The sequence below is a fragment of the Pseudochaenichthys georgianus genome, chromosome 8 (assembly GCF_902827115.2).
Source record: "Pseudochaenichthys georgianus chromosome 8, fPseGeo1.2, whole genome shotgun sequence".
Lineage (NCBI taxonomy): Eukaryota > Metazoa > Chordata > Actinopteri > Perciformes > Channichthyidae > Pseudochaenichthys > Pseudochaenichthys georgianus.
The window spans coordinates 30654241-30674778 of record NC_047510.2 but is presented as its reverse complement, the minus strand read 5'-3'; the positions used below and the strand labels follow the sequence as shown (position 1 = coordinate 30674778).

The 20538-nt window shown below is 42.2% G+C and overlaps 3 protein-coding genes across 3 annotated transcripts; 2 read left to right on the top strand and 1 right to left on the bottom strand.

Moving 5' to 3' along the window:
• The first annotated feature begins 174 nt into the window (after window positions 1-174).
• LOC139434263 (mitochondrial ribosome and complex I assembly factor AltMIEF1-like) lies at window positions 175-3598 on the top strand. The gene is given in 3 exon segments (XM_071204094.1): window positions 175-701; window positions 3361-3444; window positions 3446-3598. Coding segments are annotated over 2 exon segments (213 nt in total). The 5' UTR covers window positions 175-701; window positions 3361-3384.
• Window positions 3599-3944: 346 nt separating this feature from the next.
• mief1 (mitochondrial elongation factor 1) lies at window positions 3945-9442 on the top strand. Its single transcript, XM_034088609.2, has 4 exons — window positions 3945-4091; window positions 5126-5306; window positions 5710-5981; window positions 6307-9442. Exons 1-4 carry the CDS (start codon window positions 3945-3947, stop codon window positions 7144-7146), a joined length of 1440 nt encoding a protein of 479 aa, XP_033944500.1. The 3' UTR covers window positions 7147-9442.
• Window positions 9443-9505: 63 nt separating this feature from the next.
• Window positions 9506-15739, bottom strand: napsa (napsin A aspartic peptidase). Its single transcript, XM_034088610.2, has 9 exons — window positions 15554-15739; window positions 15062-15230; window positions 14472-14595; window positions 14266-14384; window positions 13309-13508; window positions 12789-12911; window positions 12152-12296; window positions 11909-12007; window positions 9506-11204 (listed from the first exon to the last, which is right to left on the bottom strand). The coding sequence occupies exons 1-9, from the start codon at window positions 15619-15621 to the stop codon at window positions 11043-11045; spliced, it is 1209 nt and encodes a 402-aa protein (XP_033944501.1). The 5' UTR covers window positions 15622-15739; the 3' UTR covers window positions 9506-11042.
• Window positions 15740-20538: the final 4799 nt, after the last annotated feature.

Here is a 20538-nt window from a genome sequence, read left to right as displayed (position 1 = left end):
AAAAGCAAATACTCTCATAAATGTAATATCCATGAATGTTGCTAAATGTTAACAAAAAATGGTCAGTAAACTACGGAACGTGTCTCAGCAGCTTTCACATTGAACACCATGAAGAAAAGAAGAAGCTTACCCTTGTTTAAGGTAAAGTCATAAAGGATTTAATTGCAGCTGAAATCCAAACTTTATAGAGGTTGCTTCAAATCAAATCAAGTTGTATTTATATAGCACATTTAAAAGCGATTTTTGGTCGAGCCAAAGTGCTGTAGCTACATGTAATAAAATCACATTACATGTTACTTGTTAGACGCTTTTATCCAAAGCGACTTACATACTCAATACTGTGGACAATCCCCACAGGAGCAATTTCGGGTGAAGTGTCTCAGGGACACAACGACATGCTGACTGCAGTGGGGTTTGAGCCACTGCATCACAATAAATGACAATAATTTACAGAAATATAAAAACTAAAACACAGCGAATAGTCAGGTGTCATACTCCGCTCTGACTAGAAGGCCAGAGAGAAAAGGTGTGTTTTTAGTGAGGATTTAAAACCCCAAAAAGTGAATTCACCAACGTGCCAATGACCCGGATGTAGTATGTGAGCAATATTTGTTTCCGGTTGTCACTGTAGAATCTGACCCCCGGCTTGAACACAGCCCTGCCTCTTTCTGAAGATACACTTTTCGTCTGATTTCTGAACCGTAAGTTTGTCCCATTTTAAATTCTACCCTGTGTGTGCTCATGTTTTTAACTGCACTTTATCCTCCTTATCTTTCTACGAGTATTTATTGTCAATAAGGCTGGCAAAAGCTAAGGTCAGCGCTTGCGTAGCCTGACAGCTAACTAGCATGCTAAGCTATCATGCTAGTCAGGAGTGAGCTAATCATGTGTGACTTTCCAATGAGACAGCCATCTTCTGAAAACACATTAACCTCTGTAAATTACACGTTCACCTTTCCACAGTCGGTAAAGTCATTAGGCATGTAACAGTAGTTGGACATCAGGTCGAATGTGAGCTACAATGTTAAGCTAAGTTAGTAGTCACATTTTGAATGCTGCTAGGAGCTGAGAGGCTGGTGTGTGTGTGGGGAAATATAAACCAGCGAAGGAGCAGGTTATTTGAGGTTGTGTGCTCTTAAAGGAACATGTAATCTATTGCATAATATCTCAATGGCATGGACACATTGAACAACATTCTTCCTGGATGAACAGTGGGATATTCATGTTTTTAAGAAAATATTCCTACTACTTTTTCATATCTCAGAACAAAGGTGTTACCTAAAAAGAGTGAAAGACAGCACGCTTTAACTGCCAACCTCCTGTCTGATTTCTAAGTTTAATGCATTAAATGAAAAGATAAATCTCCACAGTAGCAACTTCTTTAATGTCTTTCCACTTATATATATATATATATATATATACTCACTCTGACTGACTTCACTACTACCAGTTACTCACCTCAATCATCATGGACCTAGCTTAATGACAACAATATATTTTGACACATTTGACCTTTCTAATATGTTGGATAGGGTTGCATACAAAACAATATGCAACTTTGATGTTCGGTGGTGTTTCACAACTGGAACGATGGTCGTTTTATTTTTTTATAAAACATGACTATCTATGCAGTATACATTGCAGATAGTTTTGAAATCTATGCTGCATGATCATAGACCAGTGTTTCTCAAACTTTTTCATACCAGGAACCACTTAACCAATAAAAAAACACTCGCGGACCACCTAACTCCACAAATATCCAAAATCACATCGTTTTTCTAGAACAGATTACAAATCGCTTGAAAATGGGACAAACAAGTGGCAACATGTGTGATGAAGGTGTTGCGCTGGGCTATATCATGCAATTTAAAGTGAAACTTAAGCTCGCTCCATTGCGGAGATATTCCCACGAGAGTGCGGAAAAACTCTAATTAATTAATTTCTGTGAAATGTTACCAATATACTCACGGACCACTAGGGGGCGCTCACGGGCCACCAGTGGTCCGCAGACCACACTTTGAGAAGCACTGTCATAGACAATAGAGAGGCGAAGTCCCTCCCCTTCCGGTGGACCTCCATGGGACCTTATTTTGGAAAAAGTATGCATTGAAGTCAATGGAGAGAGAAAGATTATCTTTCGATCCCGTTTGAATTGTGCCACGAATTACACACATGATGTTTCTCAATTTAAAAGATAATTTTGCAAGTCAAAAAAATTACAATGTGTCGTAAAAATGTGAAGTAACACTTTTTTGTGTGAAACCGCTCAATGAACTACATCTCCCATCTCGCACCACACACCAAGACGGCCGTCACGTTGAAACATTTCACCTCTTTCTTTCAGAATGAGGCGGAAAGTATTAAAAGAGGTGAAAATCACTGCAAGTCTGGGCACGTTGAGAGCTGTGCACACACAAGGGGAGTTAGTCGGTTCAGAGCCAGCATGCGGGACCGGGATTCTGGGATTTGTAGTCTTATACATACATAGTCTTATATTTCATCAGTTTTACGACAAACTGACTTTTTTGACATGGAAATTATTTTTTAAGATTGACAAACATCATATGTGTAATTCGTGGCACAATTCAAACGGGAACAAAAGATAATCTTTCTCTCTCCATTGACTTCAATACATAATTTTTTCCGAAATAAGGTCCCATGCGTCGGAAGTAGATGGGCGGGACTTCGCCTCTCTATTGCTGCAAAGGTTTTTAAAAAGAAAAAACCGTTGCTTTGCTGTAGCAGCTTACTGCTCCTCAAGTATATGATCATCCTTTTGTATCGAGGCTTATTAACACAATCTGTAGTTTAAACTTCAACACTAGACCTGGTAAAAAACTTAATTTGGCTGACTTTCGCTCGCTGACTTTCCCTCGTCACTCAACTTCTGCACATATTTTTTTAATCTATGCTGCGTGATAATAGGGAATAGAGAAAATAGGTTGTGGAATTCCCTTTTTTGCTGCAAAGGTTTACAAAAACAACCAGAATGCACTGGGCTCTTTGCTGTAGCAGCTTATTCTTCCTCAAGTATATTATTATCCTTTTGTATTGTGGCTTATTAACACAATCTCTAAACTATAATAATAATAATTCATTCTATTCAGAGGCGCCTTTCAAAGCACCCAGGGACACCTTACACTTCATTACATATTCTAAGGAAAGGTTTAAGACAGTACAAAAGGACCGTAACAGGGGACAGGTAGCACTCCAGTGGGGAGGCTGATCTGAACAGGTGGGTTTTGAGGAGGGTCTTGAATGTGGTGATTGTGTCAGCTATATATTGTGTCTATAGCCCTAGACCTGGTTAATTTGGCTGACTTGTCCTTCATCACTCAACTCCTGCTCCTCTTTCCCCAGGTACCAGTCCATGTGTGGTCTCTAATGGGCGGCTGGTCTCGTGGTGCCGTGCTGGAGCTCTACCGGGCGCTGCTCCGCGCAGGTCCGCCAACTTCAGTACACCGACCGCAACTACTATCGCCGCGCCGTGGCTCGCGAGTTTCGCCGCTGCCAAGACCTGAAAATAGCTCAAGATAAAGAGGAAGCGCTGAAGAGGGGCCAGTTCTTCCTCAACAGCCGATTGGGCGGGCTTATGTAGGGGGGGAGGGGTCATCTGGAGGAGGGTTAAAGGTCATCTGGAGGAGTGTCACCCAGGTAGGTTTGCAAATAAGATATGATAATACTCTTTGTCAGCAGTTCTATTTCTTTAGATCGGAGACTTTCTTTGCAGGAGTAAGAGGACAGTTTGTAACACAATAGGGCAAAAGTCATCCGTAGGAACTTGTAGGGTGTGGCTACTCATAGATTCTCTTTGTGTAGGGGAAATATTCAATAGTTGCCTCTGAGTTAAGCAACTTAAAAAAGAAAATACCTTTTTATATTTCCCTATAACCTTACCGCCAGTGTCTTACTCTGTCTTCATTTCCTCCATCTTCAGCGGCAGGATGGCGGGGGTGAATGGAGACCGCAAAGGCAAGAAAGATGACAATGGGATCGGCACTGCCATCGACTTCGTGCTCTCTAATGCTAAGCTCGTGCTGGGAGTCGGGGGAGCGGCCATGTTGGGGATTGCAACGCTTGCTGTCAAAAGAGTAAGTGAGAAGCGATTTTTCTCAACAGTGCAACTAGGGGTGTAACGGTTCACAAACATTTCGGTTCGGTACGTTTTCGGCACAGCAGAAAAAATCACAACACATAAAATATTTTTTGGGTTTTATTAATTATTATTAAACTGGGAATAATGTATTCACTCAAATAAATACAAAATATAATAAAATAAACATTAAGGTGCAGCATTTCGATGAACTGAAATAATCTGTATTTGAACTGTACTGTACTAGTACCCAAGCAGCCAGTTTGACATTATGACTTGCTTGTCATTGTATTTTCATGTTGTTTAAAGAAAGATGAACTTTTCCACATTGCTTGCCGAAAGGGCAGATCAGCTGGCACTAGCAATGTCTCCTGCTGTGGAGAACACCCTCTCTCTAGGGACAGAGGTAGCAGATACAGCCAGGTAGCGCTTTGCTACCATGGCAACATAAGGATATTTGCCGTTTGTAATAACTTTGGCTCGGTCTGAACTCTCTGCGAGTGGTGGAGGCTTAAATGCTAGCGGGAGTTGGGTTTGCACTTCAGTCTTTTGGTACCGGTGATATTCACGTTCAGGTGATGCCTTTTCAAATGAGTGTACAAGTTTGATGTATTGCCAGCCGCGTAACCAATGTTAGTTGAACAATGCCGACAAACAGCTTTGGTTCGGTCCACCTGTCTTTGTCCGTCATCCTTGTACGTAACTGCGAAACCAAAATGTTCCCAAACCGGAGACTTCAATGATGCTGGAGGATTTTCGAGCTCAACTTTATCTGCGTTTGCAATTTCGACAGTTCCTCAAATTACTGACTACATTTGAACGCGTCCCTGTGACCAACTCTCATAGTATGCCTCTCGTCCAATGAAATGACTTGCTCGCTCTATGACGCGTTGAACCCAATGTGAGCAAATTACTCTGAAGTGCAACACAATAAAACGGATCAAATAGTGCAAGTAAATACAATAAAATAGAATATAGTAGAAATAGTGCGTAATACTAAGGATCCGTACGATGCCATTCTTTACCGTGCAGATGTACGACCGGGCCATCAGTACTCCCAACAGCCCGACCACCATGGGGCAGACGGGAAGGAGGAGCTGGGAGGAGCCTGCTTGGATGGGGTCATCTCCCCGGGTGCTGAACCATGACATGAAGTCCACAGTGAGCCGGTCTCTGCAGAATCTGCCCACTTCCTCTCATGCTTTTGAACCAGGTGAGGAAAAGTGAAGCTAAATCATTCCCATGTCCTTGTCTCACGTGTCTTTTATTTTATTTTTGAGCGGCCTATTTTGTGGTTTAGACTTTCAGCCAGCTGTCATTTTATCTGTTGACAGACCGCCTGCTTGGAGGACTCTTGCTCTTCCTTTACAGTGGGTGTGGGTGTCTTCCTTTACTGTTGTTCAGTAGTGAGTTAGCCAGTTGGAAACATATCAGTTAGGTATATATTTGTAGATACTATAGAAGCCCCCATTTAGTATTTGTAGAAAACAAACCCGTGCCTCTTCCGTCTTTTTCCACTTGAACTCCTTTCTATTCAAAACTCCTTATTTTGTAATGGTGTAAAAAGAAGATTTTTCTCATCTCCTTTCTCTTCGTCTCTTCCGCCATCTCCTCAGACTGTCTACGGAGGGCCGTGGGTCGATCAGCTGTGGGAGGCAGCGGCGCCACTCAGTCGGACCTTCAGAAGGCCCGGATGCGTATGTCGCTGCAGGAACATCTGCTGCACTTCTACCAGAATAACGTGAACATCCCCACCGAGGAGCAGGCTGTGGCGAGGAGGGCGGCGCTGGACATCTGTGCCGAGCTGCGGGTGTTCCTTCACGCCAAACTGCCCGACATGCCGCTCAGAGAGATGTACCTGAGTGGCAGTCTGTATGACGAGCTGCAGGTAAGAGCAAAGGTTTTCTCTTTTGTTGTGTTTTAAAATGTGTTTACTTCATGTATGAGGGTTTTCAGTCTGCGGCTATAAGTATGGTTTTATTATCTCGCGCTTTAACATTTGTTTTCTTTTTGTCCTATCGGCTTTGTCTAAATGTATTTATGCTGCTTTTTTATATTTGTATTGATGTACAGCACTTTGTTGTTTTTAAATGTGTTATATAAATAAAGTTGGATTGGTTCAGGTTTCAGTGAGAGGTGGGCAATCTGGTTTATATCAGATATCCCAATATTCTTGAAAAAATAAATATATTCAATCTTTCTTTATTTTCGAGGTGGTGACAGCGGACCACGCCCAGCTCATGGTGCCTCTCATCTTGGAGAAGAACCTGTGGTCGTCCATCCCCGGCGAGGACACCATCATGAACGTCCCGGGTTTCTGGCTCATCCGCAGGGAGAATTTAGAGTATTTCCCTCGGAACAGCAGCTACTGGGACCGCTGCATGGTGGGAGGCTACCTCTCCCCCAAATCAGTCCTGGAGGTCTTCGACAAACTGGTGGCGGGCTCCATCAACTGGCCCGCCATCGGCAGCGTCCTCGACTACATCATTCGCCCCGTGGTTCCCTCAGAGACGCTGACCCTGGAGGTGCAGTACGACACGGAGCGCAGACTGTACGTGGACTTCCTGCCGTTACTCGTGATGGAGGACGGAACCTCGCTGATCGCCAAACCTCATCGTCTTGTCGCCGAGCGTCACGAAAACCTGTGGAGGCAGAGCTTTCGAGTGGCGGAGACGGCGAGACTCAGGGCGCTGGACCAGGAGGACGGCGGGTGTCGGTGCGCCTGCCTGAAGCTGGCGAAGGCAATGTGCAAACTCAACCCCGCTCTGAACCGTCTCAACGCCAGCCAGCTCACCAACTGCATCCTGCTGCTGTGCGAGAAGGAGGGCGACTGGACGCAGGACGCGCTGGCCGACCGCTTCCTCCAGCTGCTGCGAGCGCTGGTGGGACACCTGGAGGCCGGGAGGCTGCCCTGCGCCCTCAGCCCCAAAGTGAACTTATTCTGCGAGCTGACGGAACAGGAAGTGGACGAGCTGGGGTACACGCTCTACTGCGCCCTGTCCGATCCGGCGGGGCTGCTGAGAACAGACATGGAAGAGCCGCCACAACCGTGACAACCTCGTGTAAAAAAGATCACTACTAACAGCAACGGGGGATTTCAATTAACACTGATTTGTGGGCGATGGTGACCTCGACATAACATGGTTCTGGGAGCGGGAAAAACTGCATGGAGTCCAACACACTCGATCTGGTCAGTCTTAAACGCCACCAGTGAGAAAATGTGATGCGCACTGGAGCAGCTACTAAATGTTAAGATACGTCTTGACATGAAAGATGTTTGTCTTGTTCTCATGCAAAAAGTATTTTATCTCCGTTAAGGCCCATTGAGGGATCTCACCAAAGCCGTTGCATTAATGAAGTTGAGAGGAGACGCACTGATATACATCTCGGGGGAGGGAGTGCACGCTGCATGGGGTGGTGCAGGAATGAGTCACCATTTTAGCACCTGAGGCTTTTCTCGTCTCGACATCATTGGTTTTTGGACGTGTTTTTGTTGATACGCCTGAAATAAGGTCTGTGGTTAACGGAAGCTAAAGAGATATTCGTGTTTTGTTCCCTGCGAGGGAATAGCTCAAGCTCCTGTCATAAAATCGGCGGTTGCTAACAAGTGGCTAAATTAGACGTCATCACGCCGAACATTAGCCGCCTTTAGCTTAGCAGTTGTAGCTTTAACGTGTGTTTACCACAGAGCTTGTTTTACGCATGCTCCAAAATCCAATGCTAACTTCCACATTAGCCTAGAAAAGTACATCATGCCTGCACCACCCTACTGGTGTGTCCATATGAAAATAATAAGGTGAATATAATGCATGCGTCTTCCTCACATTTGTCCTCTTTTTATCTGGTCTGAGTCTTGAAGGCGCTCCCATGCACTGATGGATGCCGGGGTGTTGATTGTATGCCAATCCAAAAGCTAATAAAATGTCAATGAGCTAAAGAGACAAGCCTACTCTGTTCATCCACCTTTCGTCCTCTCATTAAATACTGCTCTACTGTGTTCAGTTTGAAACCTCGCTGTGTCAGAACTTCATTAAAACTGTGGCTGCGTTGAAGATGTATGAATCTGTGATGGGATCGTGTGCAGCTTGCATGTCATCGAGAAATCAACCGGGGGAATAAGAAAATGTATGTTGTCTTTGTATCAGATGTAAAGCTGAATATACAGCCATGAATAGAAAATGTGAAGCTTCTGAATTGTCTGTCATGAAATTTGAACAATACAGCTTCACCATTTTCTGCACAGCCGCTCTGTCATGTCAGGAGGTTTGGTTCTCCAGTCACATTTGTTTTATTATCTAAGTTAAAACCAAACGTACTTTAATCTCGGGTTATTTTTGCACTGTCCAAATGTTCGTAGCTTTATCCAAAGTGTCTCAAGTGGAAAGTGGAAGTGTTCTTGTCTTCTAGTTTTTGCTTTAATTTCAATCCAGGTTTCATCTTGATCATTATCTTCTACATTTCTCAATAGTCCCCTTTTTGAGAAATCTCTACTTGTCTCAAGTTAAACTGGTACTAACGTTTGTCGATGGTGAATTAGTCTTTCCTGATAGCATGAAGAACAAAGAGCCGTTACATCTGTAGAGTTATTTCTCTATCTTTGTGCATACCTGTGCACGTTAAGTCCGTATTACCCTCTGAAGAGCCTACAGGTCCGTTCTGTTTAGGAAGTGTTTGACAGCACATGACCTGTAGCGATTCTCCTGTCAACTCGGTTTATATCTCTAGATTTCAGGTGCTAATCTCCTTAGTTATGATGCCACACTGCAGGTGGAGTCAACACAACACTAGCTGCCGGACTGTAAAGTGTGTCACTGTGAAATGACATGTCAAATTCATCACATGGTTGCTTTGTCCTCACTTTTAGCCTTAGAATGAGAAATAACTGCAGTGACAGAGCCCTCAACCCCCAGTGTGTGTAGTGTACAATATGCAGGGTTATTTATATTCTGTTATGCATTCAGTTAGTAATCATCCAGAGAACAGGCGAATATTTTTGTATTTATTGTACATTTGTAACCAAAAAGAGCTGGATTTTTATTTGCATTTCACTCACCATGTAAAGTACCGCTTAATGTGTGTCTGTCATGAAGTGCTTTGTGCTGAACTCACGGTAGACCGATCTGCATATGAAGCGACATGCTGCTGTCAGAGTGGAGGGGAGTCACTGCCACATTTCTATTGTTATTGTGAAACAAAGTCGATCACTACCTCTACCTTGTGGAGTTCATGCTAGCCCATACGCTTTGTTGCATGCTGTGTATCCCCATCCCCCACCTCGCCTCTTTTAGTTCAGCTCTGGAGTTGAACGCGGCAGCACTTTGTATACTTCCATTAAAATATTACAAATGATATTCTCTTTGTTTTCTCTTCCAGTGTTGAAGCACAGATCACAATAAACACTCAGTAGTCCAATTGTTAAATATTTAAAGTTTAATTCAGTGATATTTGGTAATAAAAATTCACATAGCAAGACAAACATCCTGAGATACCTTAAGCAACATCATTAAAATATTCATTAGACTTCGGGAGCAGGAAATGAAAGTAAATTACTATTTAGTTGCATTTGTTCCCCCTTGTAAAAATTCAAATTGATGTACTCAAAATTGCAGTTTTGATTGAACCCTGCCATTTCAAAGATGCTCAAACTCTGATTCACACACACATTTTGGGAAGCAGTCCTTTGTTCAGCGGCCGAACATCTACAGCCTTTGCTAAATGTTGAAATGTGTAAAGTAGCATCTGCATCACTCATAAGCAGCCAGTTTCTCAAGTAAACCTCATTATTCTAAGCAGATGTGAAATGTAAAAAAAGTGGCAAACCAGGTGTCGCAGCAAAATCAAACACTACATTCTTGCCATTGAAATAAAGCAACATTGATGCTGACCTTGCTTGAACTTGCCACCTTGAAAGTTAAATAACTGCTAGAGGGATGCTCCGATCGCCGGAATCAGTATCGGCCGATACCGATCGAGTGGGCGGGGCCTAAATGGAAGATTTAAACATCACTTTAAATCTTCAAGTGATGTTTAAACTCAGTTAATGGGGCTCATTCACTGGAGCTTCCACAAACAACAATCAACTTAATTATTACATTCAAATGATGTACATTATTCAAGTTTACATTAACTTTGGATAATAACACGGGAGAAATGAGCGGAAGCGCTCTCTTTTCCTCTCTCCCTCTCCCCCTCCTGACAGCCTGACAGTATCTCATGCAGCTCACTGATCCAGTAATGAGTGACCCGACAGTGAAGAATAAATATATTTATAATAACTAGTTTAGCTTGTTCCAGAGGTAGATAAAATAGCCAAGTGTGTTAGGTCTATCCTCTTAGACTGAGAGGCTCAGGTGAGCTAAAGGACTCTGAGTGTTTAGATAGTTAACTTTAGTCTAAGTTATCTCAGTGGGTCTCAAAGTTTATTTCCGCGGCACATCTTCATATGATCATTATCGTTATAAAAAAAATAAGAGAATAAATGAAAAACAGGTAGGCCTATGAAATACTATATGGCAGTAAAACAAGAATACAGTTTGAAAGGGGAGTGATTTGTAAAATATCCATAAAGAAAAAGAACATCTGCTTACAGTTCTGTTTCATCTGGGTGTTGAGAGATGTATCCATAGATCTCTTAATGTTGCTCTCAAAGTGCACCAGATTGATGCTTTTAACTTCAATATTTTAAAAAACCTTCCCGGGGGAGCATCCCCCTGGACCCCCCTAGAGGAGGTGAGGTCCGCTCCCCACTCGTAAAAAATAGCACTTTACCCCTGCCTATATGCCATGAGCTGATTATCGAGCCTTCATTGTAACAGTCGCGGGTGTACTGTGTGCGTGTGGTTTAGGAAGAGGGGACGTCCAACACCTCACCACTCAAAATACCTTCCCGCGCCTCTGGGTCGGAGCATCCCTAAAATGAGAAGAAGTGCAACATGTGGTGCTCAGGGAGCTACTTGGCGGGGGCGAACCCGACTCGATCTGCGTTCCTGTCGAACACGGTGTAGTACTTCCCGATGAAAACATCTCCCAGAATCCACAGCGGCCCTGCAGGGGGTGGGATGTCCATCGCCATGAAGCCTGACAGACAGATGGCCTGACCCATCTGAGACTCCTGCATTTTAAAAAAAGCAAATATTTGTTATCCAAGTTTTTTTCAGCAGAAGACTTTATTCATCCCGAAGGAAATTGTTGTGCCAGAGTTACAAAAAACACAACAGCACAATAATAAAACTGTACACTAACAGTGCAGTAAAATGAGCAATTCAATAACTGCAGGAAACATAGATGGTCACAATTAATGTAGGCCTATTAACAGTATTTAATAGTGCAAAAAACGGTTACATTTTCCATTCAAAAACTGTTTATGAAATATGATGCTTTGTTACAAATAACAGTTTACCCAACAACATATACTAGAAGCACTGAAACAATACCATTAGCCAAAGAGACAATGAATTGGCAACTACTATCGATTGTTCAGGTCACACTTTTAATCATTCAAGTACACTTTCCAGATAATAAAAACACACTTAACGTCTCTTCACTCGTAACAGTATTTTCTCAGTTAAGTAATAGTACTTTTACTAGAATAAAGCATCTGAATACTTGTTTCACTGCCAGGGTTAGCATCCGTTTAGTTGACCCTACCTAAAGCGCATCATCAATAAAAGGGAAGCGTTTGATAATACAGTAACCTGGAGCTCTATGGCACAGAGGAACAAGCTACAGAAACACTTCCTTTAACAATACAATAAAAGTCAAGGCGTTACTGGTTGTGATACTGTCATGGGATTTGTTAAATAATAAGTGACCTACCTTCATGACATAATCCTCTCCCGTCAGGTTATACCTCTTCCCTCCGATGTTGAAGGAGATCACAGGGAGGGATGGGATGCGCTTACAGTCGATCCAGTACTAAAGAGGAGAGGAGAATATGCTAAGATTATCTCACTTTAAAAAATTCATCAGGACTGATTTTAAAAAGCACATCTGGAATACAAGATTGCGACTAAAGCATCAGGTGTTCTGTCTAATATCTTTGTTTCATATCAGCTCCACCTCTCCCATCAGCAGGGGCAGAGCTCCGATGGCCTTCTGCAGCGCTCTGACTTCAGCTTTAGGACCGACGATGAGGGACGTTCCCGTGTCGACAATCGCCTGGCAACCACCTTTGCAGACAGTCAGCTGTTCCCCAATTCCAACTCTACAGGGGGAGGGACACAAAGTGTATTTACAATATCCGTTTACAAATGTGTCGACATGCTACTGTTGTGCAGACCACACAGACTATATATTTTTATTACAATAGTTCTCCATCTGTTTTTATTTATTTTTGTTTTACTTTTATGTATGCACCATGACATCAAGTCAAGTTCCTCGTACGTGTCAACCTACTTGGTAATAAACTTGTTTCTGACCAAGAAAACACTATCTCCTAATCAATTACAAATAATGTATTAGAGATGAAGGAACGGTTGACTTGTGCATTATCATGTTTTTGGTATTTTGAGTCCTTCACATTGGGGAAGAAGTAAATGATCAGAAGTAAATGTTTTCCTCATCAGTCAGAATACTATTTTCAACTACCAGGTAAAGGGCGGCATCAGACCAAAAGTGAGAACAGGATGTGAGTCAACCTCCTCTACTCTATTGCAGTTCCTACTTAGAAATGAAGCAACAAAAGGTCCCTTCTCACCCGCTCATCTCGATCTGCCAGTAGGCCTTTCGTGTGACATTAACATAGTGCAGGTCTCCGGTGTAGTACTGAGGGTCCGTCCCCCCCAGAATCAGCTCTCCCCCCACTGCTGCTTTAGGGTCTCTGAGAGAAAGGGTGGACAGAAGAACAAATCATTGTTATAAAAATACACACACCATTTGCCAACTTCTTTAAAATTATATACTTCAAGCTAAATTCTGCATTTTTTTTTTTTAACTGTTTATTTTCATTTTTACAAATCAAGACATATCCTGACATAGGACTTTTCCATTCAAATGACGCATAATAATATGGTAAAACATAATAGGAAATAAAATAAAAAATAAAGTAAAACAAGTTTAAATAAGGAAATAAAGATTATAAAAAATAAATTAATAATAGTAAAGTAAATAAAAATGAATAAAAGCATTTTACACAAGGAGTGAAATCTTTACCAGAGTAGGGTGGGTTACACGGGGAATTGTGCATGTTTTAGAAGGTCTTCCTGTCAGACACAAACCTGCTAATGTAGAAAGAGAAAATGTTCTCGGGCAGCAGCTTGGCAGCCATGGCCGAGTCGAACACCGGGGTGACGTTAGCGACTGATATGGAGGGGTAGGCCATGCCCAGGACCCCATCGAACCGAGCCACTGCAAACGTGATGCCAGGCTGCTTCACCGCCTCGCCAAACTGCTGGTTCTGGACAGGCAGACCTGCAACCTGCAAACAAGAGGGACGTCAATACAAATAAAACCTGTATAACATACTACAGGAAAGGGAAAAGCCCAGTAGGGCCTCTTTAATACAAAGGGAAACAGATATGCTTGTGCCAGTGACCTTCAGGCTGCCATGGCAATGAGAGAAGCCAAACATATTTTTCATCTGCACAAACTAACTTCATTGCAACAATACAAAGCAATTTGCAATACAAATCTGCAAAGTTTCCCCATGTAATGAGATGATAGGTGTGGAAGCTATTCAGTATTCTTCACATTTATGTGATAAAATAAAATAAAATGTATTTATTTGTTATTTTGTAGAATTAATTGATTTACAGCCATATTATTTAAGTTACGTTGTGTTCCAGCTGAAATGCTTTTATTTTGAAGGTGATGGGTCAATTTGGGCACACAGCTGGGTTTATCAGGGCACAGCAGCAGTCAGTGGGCACCGGGAAGGTCTATGGTTTTTTACCAGAGTCAGGGCTGAGTTCAGCAAACATTTAAACACCTTTTGCTGTATTGTTCCCGCAAGGTGAAACTAATAAATACCACAAAAACATCGATGCCTTGTCTGGACAATGGATTAATTACCGGCTCCTGATCTGCGTAAGATCTGCTAACTGGTGCCTCCGTGGCCTTTTGAAACGTTGGTGTTGTTGACAAATAGCCACTGCAATAGGAATGGCGTGACTCATCAGAATTCAGTTCAACAGAAGCGCTGTGTGAGTGAGCGGTGAATGTTTTTATGAACTCACAGAGACCGTGTCCCCGCTGATGAACCCAGACAAGCGGCCTCTGCCGTACCGGATCGAGAACGCTGTGCCATTCTTAGCAAATGTGCTCGACTTCTTCGAGTTGTAGCGATGATGAACCCCTGATGACACGAGACAGTCGTTTAAAAACAGATTTCAATAGATACAGAACACAAAGCAAGCTGAATGAGTCGGTTCCCAATGCTCACAGCAGGCTATGTCGAAGAAGGAGCAGTGGATGGAGGGAACCCAGAGGTTGGACGAGCCGGTGTCAAACAGAACTGTGAAGGCCTGAGGAGGGGTCCCGATGCTGATCAGACCAAAGTACTGCGCCTAAAGAGAGACAGGAGAGAACAATGAGATGAAAATACCACTGCATCAAAGGATTCATAATATTGACTGTAAACATGTTTCAAATAAACCTTTTGACAAAAACGTGCACTTATTGTAACTTTAAATGTGATCAAATTGTCCACTCAGCTCCTTAAAACTTAGAACTAAAGCCTATATAGGAATAAAACTGTTGTGTCATGAGTTTTTATTTCTGAAAGTTATTGTCAGAAAAAGACAGAAACATTTGACGTCAACCCATGGGTGCCAAGAACTAATGTTAACCTCATATTTTCCTCACTGGAGAATGATACTTGTCAAATGTGAACTGTTTTTACCCACAGTGTATACCTTAACTCTTACACCTTCCTGAAATAAAAATGTACTCACTAACTACAAACCTCTAGCAGTTGAGTGAAGAGAGACTGAGAGAGGAAGCATGAATTATAATGTACTGTAGTTTACGCACATCCATGAAGTTGGTGAGCCTCTCTACGGGCACTTTGGGGGAGGGAGAGGGGGAGGGGGCACTCTCTGGAGCTCCGTTGCCCGTCGCTAAAGCTCTCAGCTCCGGCAGAGACAGCTTCCCATTGTCGCTCATCAGGCGGCGCATGGTCCGGGTTTTATGAAGCGGAACTCTGAAATTTAAATATTTAATTAAATGCACCGGACAAAACCATGCAAGTGCGTCATTTGCGAGAAAACTTCCTGTTACAGAGCAAATGCAAATATACAAACTGTTCAACTATTATTTAAAGTGCACTGGTATATTTTAGCAGGTTTTAAACACTGATTGCTAACACGTTGGCTTCTCGAACAAAACAAGGAAGTTAACACAAACGCCAAGCATGCATTAACCTTAATTCAAAGCTGCCTGTCGCTATTAATTGGTAACTTAAGAGTTACATGTTATTTTAGGTCACTTTTCATTCCAAAACACCAGCTGATAAACCGTATTTACCTGAATAAGGCGACGCTTTGTGTTATCAGCAGCGCCCCGATGATATAAAACATCTCCAGTCGTGCCATTGCTGTCCTGGTATTGAAATATCACACACTTCTGTATTGTTTCCGCAATTTAGCACCACAAAAAAGCACTTCACTATTTGAACTGACGCAGAAAGATGAGTGGAAACGCTTCGGCAACTTCCGCCTTTACTCGGTTTTCCCCGTTAGGCGGCTCAGTGATTGGCTGAAAATATTTAGGCAGGCGTTCTGATTGGTCGAGGAGGATGGCAATCATGTGGCATGATTTACCGGTGCACTGGGTCACGAGTTGTACTGTGAGTCTGAAATGAATGACAAATAAAGCACATTGTGTTCATTTTAGAAACTTCAGCGGTTTATGGAAACACTTTACCCTTAAACTTTATCACACAGACTGCGTACAGATAAGTTGAGTAACCAAACAAATGTCAGTGTTTTTGATGACGGACATGTTGTTTTGGTAAATAATTAATTGCATTTGGGAAGCCTAATGAATGACAACGCCATGCATCCCTCCCTAATCAAATTAAAGAGTGGTTCAGGGTTGCAGTTACACTACACTTGGGCTACTGTGAGAAACAGATAGGGGAGAGTGGGGTAAGCTGAGCCATGACACAGTAAAAATGAAAACACACACCTATAATTCACCTCCTATCAATGGCAATGATAATAATTCATATTTGATCAAGGGCAGTGAAAATATTACTTCTTAAAAAAAGAAAAGTCTTGTGGCTCAACTTGCCCCAGTGTAGGGGTAAGTTGATCCAGGTCAGGGGGTAAATTGAACCACTGTTCAAACCTGGGCATACACATTTTAATCCAAACCACAGCAGATCCATTTGTAAGATGAGTCACTCACCAAAGCTGCCTTTCAACACGCTGCCCTTTCTGCAGATGGACAACAAAGCGTGAAAGTATTTGCAGTCAGGATCACAAGCAGACACTCACTTGGCTTGTTAAACACGTTTTTAGATGACATGCCTAACACAGGAAACACATGGACATAAAGAGTGACATTCACACAAAAAATCCATGCGCCGTCTTCTATCATCATAAATCGGACCTCGAGCTGTCGACAAAAAGAAAAGGGTGTCCTTCACAAGGTAAACCAATCAATTCTGGGGTTAAGACTTGGTGTTTGGTTAAGGTGAAGTACAATACAGTTGTTGGCGTGGAGTGGTGGTTAAGTAAGCCCCAGGGAATGAATCAATGCTATATCCTCATAACTGATGGTGAGGATTTTTGTAGATTTCAGTGTTTACATATTTGAAACTTCTCCCCACTGGTTGTTATGTGAATGTTGAAGTTTAGCAAAATAAGGATCATCACACCCCTTTCTTTTCTTCCTCTGTGACGCTGCAGGGAAATCACACCTGTGGGCTGTGGGCTGTGGGCTGTGGGCTTCTTTAGTCTTGACAACATTGAGAGAAGCATCTATGGAATCTGCTGCCTGACGACAATGAAGGCATGTTAACGCACGGGAGAATCCTTCAGCCATTTCTCACTCTGGAACTAAAGGATTAACGAAAGACGGAGGACTGAGAGCAGATTAAGTGGAACATGATGGTGAGAATCAGCTCTTTTTTTAAATATTTATTTTAGAAAAGAGTTAGACCTGAAGGATACATGCCAGAGAGAAATTCTCATGTACATGGGTGTAGCTGGTTTCACCTTGCTTCTCCCTTCACTGTCATTCAGGTATTGGGGTTGACTCACTGTGAGCCATGAAGTGCTGGAATGTAACTAAAAGTACTAAAAGTACTCATTATTCAGAATGTATTACTTCAGAAAAATCCTTTAATATCTCTCGATTGTTAGCGTTAGAAATAATTACAATTGAGGTTGTATTTGGTTTTAGTATTTCCATTTTATCCATCCTATACCTCTATCACACTGCAATTTAGAACCTCGTTTGCAGGTTACGATTAATGCAAAATATAAATAAACTCATATGTGTATGTTATGTGTCAACTGATCTAATCCATTTTAATTTCGAAAGCACAACATCAAGACAAACAGTTCACTTGTAGAAATGCAAAACCATGGATGGCTTGTTTGGCAGCCAATGCTCTTATTCAATTATTCTAATATTAGCCAGTTAATTTCTGTCACTTTTAAACCCATAGCCGCCCAAACCCCCGAGGACAAAGTATTTGATGAAGTCTTCCATCACCGCCTCCTGCGACGTCTCGCAGCCGACCTACGAAGACCCCGGTGCACCGATGGTAAACACGAGAGTCTGTTGAAACAATGCATCTGAATGCATTCATTGTGGTGTGTCTGCCAAGGCCATTTCCATACTTGAATAATATGTAATGTGTCGGTGAATCAGAAATTGTACGAGTTCTTTCTTGACACTTCCACCCAGTGTTTCTGGTAAACAAAGGGGTTACAGGAACTGAACTAAACACGGAACATGGTTCTTCCTTGTTTCAATGTTATCATGTACAAAGGGAATGCCAGCACCGTGAAGCCGTGCACTTGGACCATTTTAAAACAAATGATTGGTTGACAGGCTTTGCTCTTGTCTCCATAGTTATAATATTAGCAGTTTATTGCTGTACCCTATAGGAGCCCAAACCTTCAAGTCCAACGCCCACCCTCACCAGCTCTAATGATGTCCAACAGTCTGTCTATGAAGAACCAGATTCACTATTGGTAAACACAAGTTTCTTTTTAAACACTTGTCTGTGAATGCATTCATTGCTAAATGGTGGTTACTTCAAGGAACCCTAACAGATGAAACCATCCATGTTTGTCACACCTGCGGAGAAGCTGGAGCAGAATCCAAACCCATCAATTAAATTAGGGATTGTTTTGGCTTGGCAGGCTTTCTGGTGATATTATATTAGACCGTTAATTTCTGTCCCTTTAAAACCCATAGGCACCCAAACCTTCAAGTCCAACATCTACCATCACCAGCTCCAATGACGTCACCCAGTCGCCCTACGAAGACGTAAACGTAAACACAAGTTCTCTTTTAAACAGTTGATTGGTGCGTTTACTGGTACTTCTGCACATTACTGAAAAACACAGCTTGGGATACCACACACAATACAAGAAGGGCACTTGCAGTTGGTTGCTTGGCACTTGGTTATTTGCCAGGCATTGCTATTATCTTAATAGTTCCAATATTAGACCCTTACATTCTGTAACTATTAAACCCCACAGGCGACCAAACCTACAAGTCCGACGTCCACCATCATCAGCTCTAAAGACGTCCCACGGTCGGCCTATGAGGACCTGGATGCACATATGGTATACTTGAGAACCTTTTTAACAGTGGTTCATCTGAATGCATGAATGGAGTGTGTGGTGTCTGCTGACATTGTTGCACATTACTTAATTCCACTCAATGGATACCATACACAATACTAAAAGGGCATTCGGAAAGGGTAAGGGTTAGGGTTAGGGTAATCTGCAAAGGACAATTCAATGAGTGAATAATATTCCCACCCAGTTCTTTCTTGGGCCATGCTACAATCTTCCACCAAGTGTCATGGTTGTTTGATAGGTATTGCTTTTATCTTACAAGTTGTATCATTAGATGCTTCATTTCTGTCACTATTAAACCCCATAGGCAGCCGAACCCTCAAGTCCAAAGTCCACCATCACCAGCTCCTTTGACGTCCCGCAGTCGGTCTACGAAGACATGGATGCTCCGATGGTAAACACAAGTTCCTGTTTAAAATGTTGCCTTTCTGAATGCATGAATTGCTGAATGCCGTGTCTGGTGATTTTGAAAGTCATTTGTGTTCAACAAAACTACCGTACAGTAAAGGTGGGGTTGTTAACTTTTTCATTTAACCAACCTGTGACTTAGATCGGCTCAAAGATGTAATGAGTTCTCTCTTGGGCCATGCTACACACTTCCACCCAGCTTCATGAAAATCCCACCAGTAGTTTGTCCGTCATCCTGCTGACAACCAACAAAGCCAACAGAGAACATGACTTCCTTTAAACCAATGATTGATGATTTGAACGTTTTTGCTTTTATCCTATATTTCTAATATTAGATGGTTCCTTTCTGTCACTACTAAACCCCATAGGCACCCAAACCCTCAAGTCCAAAGTCCACCATCCCCAGTTCATTTGACGTCCCACAAGTTTCTTTAAAAATAGTGGTTCATCTGAATACCTGAATTATTGATTTTGTATTTTTCTGATGACATTCAAAAATCCTTGAACCTATGTTTTTTTATTAGCCTACCGTCACAGATGGAAGCCACTCGGATGTTAATGTCAAGCCTGTACCTCGTCCCAGGTCTAGAACACAACCAAAGTCTGAGCATAACAACACTGTTGACTCTTCAGACACAACTAGCGATACAACCGATGCAGTGGTGAGTGGTAATATACTCTCAATGATTGTCTGATGATAAAATGTAGCATGCATTGATTGTGTCATGTTCTTCTACCCTCAGAGTTCCCAACTCAATGAGCGTCCTGCAGACTTTAAGACGCCTCGTCCCGTTCGTCCTCCTCCACCTCCGCCGCTGAGCAAACATATCACCTCCACAACAGCAGTCGATGGAGGCAATCACTATATGATTTCACAATATGAGCCAAATGTTAGGGTATGTTGTATTTTAAACCAAATAATGGTACTTTTTCAATTTGTAAAGCTTGCTACATGTGTGTTGTTGCTATAAACATCACTTGCCTTAAAGGACTAGGTTTTTAGTATTAGTTTTGAGAGTCATTCTGCACCGTTGATGTATCTTTGTAACTGCTAAGTTGCCAGTAATAGTATTAATTAGACAAATGAGATATAACACATTAATTAGTGAGCTTTAGATACGCTGGTAGGCCGACTTTGGTACTTTTGAACATAACTCTAACTGTTAGAAATGGGGTGGTATTGATTTTCTCATCCAACTCTCTGCGAAATAGCTACTGTGCGAAACGTTCAATTATCTCTGCTGTCAATATTATGCCTGGAGAGGATATCAGATATGT

What these genes read in the sequence shown, in the direction of transcription:
- napsa (XM_034088610.2), bottom strand. Translation starts at nt 15,621, where the DNA reads ATGGCACGACTGGAGATGTTTTATATCATCGGGGCGCTGCTGATAACA. An exon ending in CAAAGCGTCGCCTTATTCAG is followed by an intron (nt 15,231 to 15,553) that starts GTAAATACGGTT and finishes TTTAAATTTCAG; the next exon opens with AGTTCCGCTTCATAAAACCC. An exon ending in TCAGCGGGGACACGGTCTCT is followed by an intron (nt 13,509 to 14,265) that starts GTGAGTTCATAA and finishes TCTTGTTTGCAG; the next exon opens with GTTGCAGGTCTGCCTGTCCA.
- mief1 (XM_034088609.2), top strand. Translation starts at nt 3,945, where the DNA reads ATGGCGGGGGTGAATGGAGACCGCAAAGGCAAGAAAGATGACAATGGG. An exon ending in CAACGCTTGCTGTCAAAAGA is followed by an intron (nt 4,092 to 5,125) that starts GTAAGTGAGAAG and finishes TTTACCGTGCAG; the next exon opens with ATGTACGACCGGGCCATCAG. An exon ending in GTCTGTATGACGAGCTGCAG is followed by an intron (nt 5,982 to 6,306) that starts GTAAGAGCAAAG and finishes TTTATTTTCGAG; the next exon opens with GTGGTGACAGCGGACCACGC.